Genomic DNA, 8,809 nt, shown 5'->3' with positions numbered 1-8,809 from the left:
TCCTGTCAGCCGTTGGCCCCCCTTCTTTGTGCTTGGCGGCTCCATTCGAAGGATAGCTTCGATCTTGCTTGGGTTGGCTTCGATCCCCTTCGTTGAAACTAGATAGTCAAGGAACTTCCCTTCTTCACTCCGAAGACACATTTGTCAGGATTTAATTTCAGGCCAGCTTGCCTAAAATTAGCAAATGTTTCCTGCAAATCAGTAATGTGGTTTTCTTGCTTCGTGCTCTTCACTATGATATCATCAACATATGTTAGTACATTTCTGCCTATCTGAGAATGAAGAACCTTGGCTGTCATCCTGCTGAAGCTTCCTCCAGCATTCTTGAGCCCCTCAGGCATCCAAAGATAACAATATGTACCACTTGGGGTTATGAAGCTGGTCTTTGTCTCATCTTCCTTCTTCATCCAGATTTGGTGGTAGCCTGAATAACAATATAGTAAACTCATGAGCTCTGATGAAGCTGCTGCATCTACTAGAGAACCTATTGGGAACTCATCCTTTGGACAAGCCTTGTTCAGATCAGTAAAATCAATGCACATTCTCCATTTACCATTGGCCTTCTTCACCATAACAGTTGGCTAGCCATTCTGGGTATTTTACTTCTCTGATGAGACCAGCACTGAGAAGTCTTTTCACTTCGTTCCGAGCACCTTCGGCTTTATCGTCAGACATTTTCTGAAGCTTTTGCTTCCTGGGTCTGAAGGATGGATCGACATTGAGTGAATGTTCAATGACGTCCCTGTTGACACCATAGAGATCGTTGGTTGACCATGCAAAAACATCTTTGTTGTTGAATAAAAACCTTATCAAGGTTTTCTCCTGCTCTTCAGATAATTGGGACCCCAGCAATACCTTCTGCTCTGCTATGTCTTCACATAGAAGCATGGGCTTCGGCTGATCAGCCGAAGCAGCCTTCTCTCTTATGTACTTATACTGTTCACAAGCTTCGGCTCCATCTATATTGTGGATTGCTTTTGAGTCTGTCCAATTTCCTTCAGCCTTTCTGGTAGCTTCCTGACTTCCATGAATAGCAATAGGCCCTTGATCAGAAGGTATCTTCATGCATAGATATGCTGGATGAAGAATTGCTTCGAATGCGTTGAGTGTTCCACGACCAATGATTGCATTGTAGGGGTATTCCATGTCAACAATATCAAACACAACATGTTCAGTTCTTGTATTGTGAACAAATCCGAAGGTCACTGGCATTATGATCTTGCCAAGCGCTACAATCTGCCTTCCTCCGAAACCACAAAGAGGGTGTGTAGCATCATGGATCTTATCCTCTGCCTCTTGCATCTGTCTGAAGGCCTTAGCAAATATGATATCCGCTGCACTGCCTGTATCAACCAGAACATTGTGGACTAGAAATCCCTTGATGACACAAGATATGACCATAGCATCATTGTGAGGGTAATCCTTGAGCTGAAGGTCCTCTTGGGAGAAGGTAATTGGGATGTGGGACCATTTTGACTTGATGAAGGGTCCCTGCACCCCAACATGTTGTACCCTTCTCTGGGCCTCCTTCTTCTGCTTCTTGTTGGCCGGCTCTGAGCTTGAACCGCCTGTTATCGGGAGCACCAGCTTCGTAGCCGAAGCAGCTTCAGCTTGATCGTTGAACGAAGCCATCATCTCAAAAAGTGGAAGTGAATTCACCGGAGGTGGGCGCCAATGTTGGGGACTTGTTCTCAAATGCTAAGAGTCAAGAACAAGGCAACATAGAGTATTAAATGTTAATGCCCTTCGTCCTTCGAAGCATTATTCTCCTTAGGATATAACGATCTTCGGACGAAGGTCATGAAGGACATACCTTCATGATCAAAGTTATAAGATAATGAAAGACGAAATATATGAAACATGAAACATGAAAGATAATATAAACAAGCACGTAATATCATCCATATATTTCATCATACAAACTTGAATATTAAAATACAATATTTAATTACATTTATACCTTCGGTTTGACAGAAGGCAAGAATCCAAGTGTTGCGTGCGAGCGATTACAAGATAGCGTGTCCAGTACGGGGGTACTGTTCATCTATTTATAGGCACAGGGCACAGCCTGTGAGATATTACATTCATGCCCTTTACAAAAGATTACGATTATGACACAGACTCTCATGGATCAATCGGTCATTTCATCTTTAAGTCGGTGCAATCCTTCATCTTGAGACATACCACTATGCCGAAGATTTATGGATGATAGCTTCAGCACTGCTTTTGAGAGGATCTGCCGAAGGTGTTTCTTCTTACAGGATCTTCGACGACGAAGCATACCCCCAACAGTAGCCCCTTCGCGGTGCTAGATCGTTTTTCGTAACGAGCTTGATCCGTGAAAAAGTCTCCTAGGCTTCGGAGAGCCGAAGGTCCGAAAAACACCTTCCCAGAGCTCGTTGCCGAGAAACGATCACAATATTCCGAGCGTGAAATGGTCCCACCATGCAACGGGTACGCGCGTCCTGGCGAATCACCTTCTCGGGTTCTGTGGCCCACCATTCAGGGGGTGCGGGCGACTGTTCGTCCGATGCGGAAGACTTGACGATTCACGTTCCCACCTGCGGCACTATATAAACAGACGGGTAGGTGTGGAGTTACCACAGCATTCATTGCTATTGCACTGTTTTGCTGCCAAAAATTTGACCATAGCCGAAGCTTGTTCATCGCACTCAACCGAAGCACCGCTGTTGGTTTTGCTTCGTCACAAGAGGAAGAGCTTCGGGGAAATTAAAAAAGTCGACAACTTCATCAAAAATTGTGAGGAATTCATCATCAAATGGCAAGGGTACGTTCCACTGCCAGAGTTACACGTGACGGAGAAGAAGCCGAAGCTGCTGAAACCGCTTTGATTTCCGAAGTGATGAAATGGTCGGGGCTGGTAGTGCCGGAGGATGTTTCTGACGAAGGTGCACCTGCCGCTGAAGCTGAGCAGGTTGGTGCTGAGGAAGGTCAATCTGAAGATGATTACAGTGCCCTGCCATCTAAACCCAGCCACCTGGAGTTTGGGAGGTCCACTATTACCGAAGATGATATGCCTAAGTTGATGAAGCTAGGCTATTTTAGTGAAGCCAAAAAGAAGCTGATTCGCTTTGGCGGAGAGGAAATTACTCCGAAGCCAGAAAAGGATGAGGTGGTAGTCTTTAAAAGCTTCTTTAAAGCAGGATTAAGATTTCCTTTGAATGAGATGATTGCGGATGTTTTGGAGAAGTTTGGGATTTATCTTCATCAGCTAACTCCTAACGCCATCGTTAGGCTTAGCGTCTACATTTGGGCTCTCCGAAGCCAGGGGGCAGAACCGTGCGAGCGATTACAAGATAGCGTGTTTAGTACGGGGGTACTGTTTATCTATTTATAGGCACAGGGCACAGCCTGTGAGATATTACATTCATGCCCTTTACAAAAGATTACGATTATGACACAGACTTTCATGGATCAATCGGTCATTTCATCTTTAAGTCGGTGCAATCCTTCGTCTTGAGACATACCACTATGCCGAAGCTTTATGGATGATAGCTTCGGCACTGCTTTTGAGAGGATCTGCCGAAGGTGTTTCTTCTTACAGGATCTTCGACGACGAAGCATACCCCCAACAGTCCTCATATCAGATATTAAACTGATAAGTGCAAATATTAAATTTTATCTTAGCTAAAAGAACGAGAAAGATATGAGTTGAGAAGGGTCCGACCCCTTTTTTATATAATAGCTTGCTAGGTCGCTCGTCCTCCATCAATTAGTAAGGTGGTACTAAATGTAAGCACTGCGATATGTGTGGCTTCCTGTCATGTTGGGCTTAGGTGGTTTCTCACGGTCCAATTGTGATGTAACAGCTATAGAGTAGAGAGATACATTATGTCCTAAGACTATCTCTAGCAGTTTACCCATTCTCATACCCATATTTAAATTCTACTCTGCAAACAGTACACTCTACGGTGGAAAAATAGTGTTTTAGGTAAACTATGGATAAACTGTTGGACACTGTATGAAGAAATAGTGGATGGATATGAAAAGGCACTAGAAGGTGTGGGGTGGATGGATGTGAAAAGGGTAGAGCAACAATTGTAGTTACTTGTGGGAAGAAGTATGAACAATGAAGTAATACATAACTACAATGCGGATATTATTTTTTGAGTGTGTGCCCAGGCTAATAAAAACGAGAATGATCAGCTGTACTTACAAATTAGATGATGTGGTATTTGTCATTTTCTTCATATAGAAATATTCAGTTTTTCTTGCTTGGACTTTGTGCTAGTTTCCTACAATTATTTGTCAATATAATAGAACAGTAATTAGAAGTTCTGGTTTCCTTATTAAGAATGAATGATCTTCCCATATTTTCTTCACTTAGTTCATATCTCTCCTTGTGTTGACTAGAGATGCATGCATCAGCTCTTTTGGTTGCGCTATAATATTCTCAATGGTTACCTATTTTCTTCCTACTTATGTTTTGTGTTACCAATTACACCCAAACCCTCCTGAACACAATTTTGCTTCGTGTTCTCAGGTTCAGCAAGTTTGCATAACATGATGTCGGATGCATGCTCTTTTTTGGCTCTTTTTTACATTAGCTGCATAAATTAATCTATATGTTGCATTTTAACATCTGATCCAAGGAGAGTAAAAATTATAAACTTCTTACAGCTACTACTTATCTCTAAATTACCACTTACCTTGTATATTACTTCCTTTCCCTAAAAGACTTTATTTTTAGTTTTTTTTTCTACAGAACAGTAGCCATATTTATAACCCCAAAGTATAACCTGAGAATATATTTTGCAATAAAATCTAACAATAATTTAGTATCATAAATATCGATATACCTTTATATAAACTTTCTCGAATTTAAGATTATTTGTTTTAGAATAAAGCTAGAAATAGAGTCTTCTAGGGGTCTAGCATTTACTACGGATAATATAGACAGCAGCAGAGAACAAATAAAAAGCAAAGTGTGTGGTACAGAGTTGACAGAGCTTGACTAATGGTACAAACATCAAGAAAAAAAAAGATACATGACACACCAAGTACAAAGAAGAGTAAAACAAATTTGAGGTACGGCGTCTGCTACAGATAGCCTTGCCGAGAGGCGAGAGCTGGCCACCGCGCTGAGCCTAAAAGTATATTTATTATAGTACATGAGAAGATACAAACTACATTATTAACAAATCTATTAATTAATTAGTACCATTTCACATATAGCAGTTATGAATATTGTTTCATATATGGAGTTTCAGATTATGAAATTAACCTAAAATTTTATGACTTTAATCATGAACACTGAAGTAAAAGCAAATCGTCAAAATGACACAAGTAAAATGCCAAATTTTTGGACAAGAGCTGATACTGTAAACTCTATTACTCCACTCGTAAACATGAGTACATGACTCAAGTAAATGCAAATCTGCTAGCATACTGCGCTGGCACCGTTTGCGGTGATAATTTAGTTGCAAAAGGCTAGAGAGTAAGGTTTGTGGTAAAGATCAAAGGTATATCTATATGGCATGCCTTCATGCATCCATTATTAACCGCGTGCATGACAGGTTCATCTACAATTTACAGTGCTTACGTACTGAAAAAAAATGCTCCAGTTCATTTGCAAAAGTCGACATGTTGACTATTATATTAGCTACAATTTATCTAAATTGCAGTTACATAGAACTCATGCATGAATTACCAACGATGTATAAGGATTGCAGACTTGACAAAGGCCAGAGCCGGCTATATATATGGGTTGTTTAAGCAGAAACAAGCACGTGTGCAATCATGACGCGATTAAGCAAAACAACCTTTTCAATACATGGATCACACTATATATACTAGTATACTTCAATTCAGCACCAAGAGCATTATAATTCCAAACTTGGTACATGCATGCACCCTGCATGCATTTATGATATATATATGGATCGAGAAGCATATATATATAGGTCGATGAGAAGACCCAGCAACTTTGGCAGGCCGCATGCACAAGATGGGATCGATCGCCTGGTCATAATCAGTTTCAACACGTGCACCTGTGATCAGATACGCTAACAACTATTTTTTCCCGTCGCCGCCCTTGAGCATCTCCTGCAGCACCTGATCGTCCAGGCACTCCAGCTCGATCACCTGCTGACCGGCGCCGCCGCCACTTCCTCCTCCTCCTCCTCCTCCCTGCTGCTGCTGGCGGGACGACGACGACCCGCCGCGCACGTAGTTGCGCGCCTCGGCGGGGAAGTTGAGCACGGCGATTTGGCCGCGCATGGCGTAGGCCGCGCGGTCGTACGCCCTTGCGGCCTCCTCGGCCGTGTCGAAGGTGCCCAGCCACATGCGCACGCTCTGCCGGCTGGAGTCGCGGATCTCGGCGGCGAACTTCCCCGACGGCCGGCGCCGCACGCCGCGGTACTTGGTTGGCTCGCCGCCGTCGTCCATCGATATCACAGTGGTCTAATAACTAATGATAATCTGGATCTATATACGATCGCGGTCGAGGTTCTTTTAACCCTAAACTTGATTATACTGCAGGCACTGCACCCAAGTGCACAAGTAATGAAGCTAGCAAGCACGCCGCGGCAAGAGCAAGCTATAGCTAAGCTAGGGGAGTAGCTAGCACTAACCTCTTACTGTCTCTGTGACTAGCATGCTAGTTTTGTGTGGCTGCTGCTGCGTGCTGGTCGTTGTGATGTGATGGTGATGGTGCCGCCGTATTTAAGGTGAGTAGCTAGCTCTCACAAACCCTAGCTTATAATTAGCTAATGGAAGGTCATGGCTCCTGTCAATTAAAGGAAGATGCGGATTCTCGCGGTTGATGGAGAAGAGAGGTTGTGGAAGACGGGCCCCTCAGCTCACTCAATTTCTTTTCAGAAGCTATTTGTGTGCGTGCGTTTATGCAATTTTTAAGAACAACAAATCGAAGATTTTTCTTTGAAGTTGGTTGTAGCGTCATTTATAGTAAAGCAGGTCGTATATGCAATATGCTGGGCTCGAATGCGTTGTACGTGGACGGTCATCGTAATTATATGGTGTCTTTATCTAGGTTCTTATAATTGTTGGCACACAAGCACAAGGTTCATCGTACTATATTGTATGGCCTTGCTCTTCTTTTGCCATACGCCGCTGCGCCTGCATGCACTGGAATTCTGGACAAAACAAATAACCGTGAATGCGAGCAACGAACTGCCAGGCGTGATTTCATATAGTTCCACCGTAAATAATCTAACATATATAGTGAGGCCCTGATTTGGATCCACTGGAGCTGCTAATAGTTTTTACCTAAATTGGCTAGCTATAGTTTGGTCTAACTAGTGAAATAGTTACTATTTTTAGATATTCAAAAAACAACTAAACATATTTAGATCAAAACGCCAATTATTAGCAGTTAACTATTAGTTCGGTGGGTCCAAGCAAGTCCTAAGCTAAATTATGTTTGCTACTTGTAGTTCTTGTGTATTTACTTCATCCCTCGGTTCCAAATAGTAAATTGTTATAGCTAGCTTTTCTTGATATATTATTTTTGCTATATATATCTAGTTATAAATTATGTCCAGACATGTATGAAAAACAATGAATCTAGAAAAACTAGAATGACATCACAATTTTGAATGCAGGGGTACTAGGCTAGAGAATCCATATGATGCATGCATGCATATGCAGTGGCGGATCTCCAACCGGGGCTGTCTGGGCTGCAGCTCCGGTCGCAGCCCAGTAAAGCGAATAGGCCCATCGCCGCGCGACAGCCTAGTTCCAGCCGCCTAGCTCTAGCCGTGCCCAGCCCCGTGAACATCCTCCCTCTATCCTATACCCTCCAGCTCCAGCCGCCGCCAGCTGTGGAGCCGCCCACACTCGGACCCCGGAGGCCGGAGCACCACCGCCGCTGCAGCCCACAGCGTCGCTCGCCCAGAGCCTGGAGGCCGGACGACCGGAGCACTGCCGCAGGCCGCTCGCCCCGCCGGCGCCCGGAGTCCAGCCACCGACTCGTCGTTGTCCAGTCGCCAACCACGCGTCCACGAGGTGACCGGAGACTGGAGCATGGGAGCAGGCGAGGCGTGCACCAAGCAGCCGTGAGCCCGTGACCGTGAGGCCAAGCCGAGCAGGGGTTTGTGATTTTAAGTTTGATTTAAAGTTTTGATTTGATTATTTATTTGGTAGTAATCCCATGTTTGGTTTGTGATGAATGGATGAATAACACATGCTATGCTATATTGAGCGAGATATGTTTGTAGATATTTAAGATGAAAAGATTTTGAATGTTTAAATTATATCTTGCTTCTTGTGTTATATTTGAAAGTCGTCTAGAGGGGGGTGAATAGGGCGAATCTGAAATTTAGAAATTTTAAGCACAACTACAAGCCGGGCTTAGCGTTAGAAATATAAACGAGTCCGAAAGAGAGGGCGAAAACAAATCACAAGCAAATAAGGCGGATGACACGGTGATTTGTTTTACCGAGGTTCGGTTCTTGCAAACCTACTCCCCGTTGAGGTGGTCACAAAGACCGGGTCTCTTTCAACCCTTTCCCTCTCTCAAACGGTCACTTAGACCGAGTGAGCTTCTCTTCTCAATCAAACGGAACACTAAGTCCCCACAAGGACCACCACACAATTGGTGTCTCTTGCCTTAGTTACAATTGAGTTGGAATCAAAAAAGAATGAAGAAGAAAAGCAATCCAAGCGCAAGAGCTCAAATGAACACAAGTATCTCTCTCTCACTAGTCACTATTTGATTGGAATTGTCTTTGGACTTGGGAGAGGATTTGATCTCTTTGGTTGTGTCTTGTATTAAATGCTATAGCTCTTGTATGAGGTGTGAAGGCTAAAAACTTGGATGCAATGAATG

The 8,809-nt window shown here is 43.5% G+C and overlaps 1 protein-coding gene across 1 annotated transcript; it reads right to left on the bottom strand.

The window, feature by feature from the left end:
- Window positions 1-5,769: 5,769 nt before the first annotated feature.
- Window positions 5,770-6,663, bottom strand: LOC103655274 (ethylene-responsive transcription factor ERF096). The gene has a single exon (XM_008682054.2). The coding sequence runs from the start codon at window positions 6,406-6,408 to the stop codon at window positions 6,034-6,036; it is 375 nt and encodes a 124-aa protein (XP_008680276.1). The 5' UTR covers window positions 6,409-6,663; the 3' UTR covers window positions 5,770-6,033.
- Between the last annotated feature and the right edge of the window lie 2,146 nt (window positions 6,664-8,809).

This window comes from Zea mays, chromosome 4 (genome assembly GCF_902167145.1).
Source record: "Zea mays cultivar B73 chromosome 4, Zm-B73-REFERENCE-NAM-5.0, whole genome shotgun sequence".
Lineage (NCBI taxonomy): Eukaryota > Viridiplantae > Streptophyta > Magnoliopsida > Poales > Poaceae > Zea > Zea mays.
The sequence above is the reverse complement of the archived record's forward strand: the minus strand, read 5'-3'. Positions and strand labels throughout refer to the sequence as shown.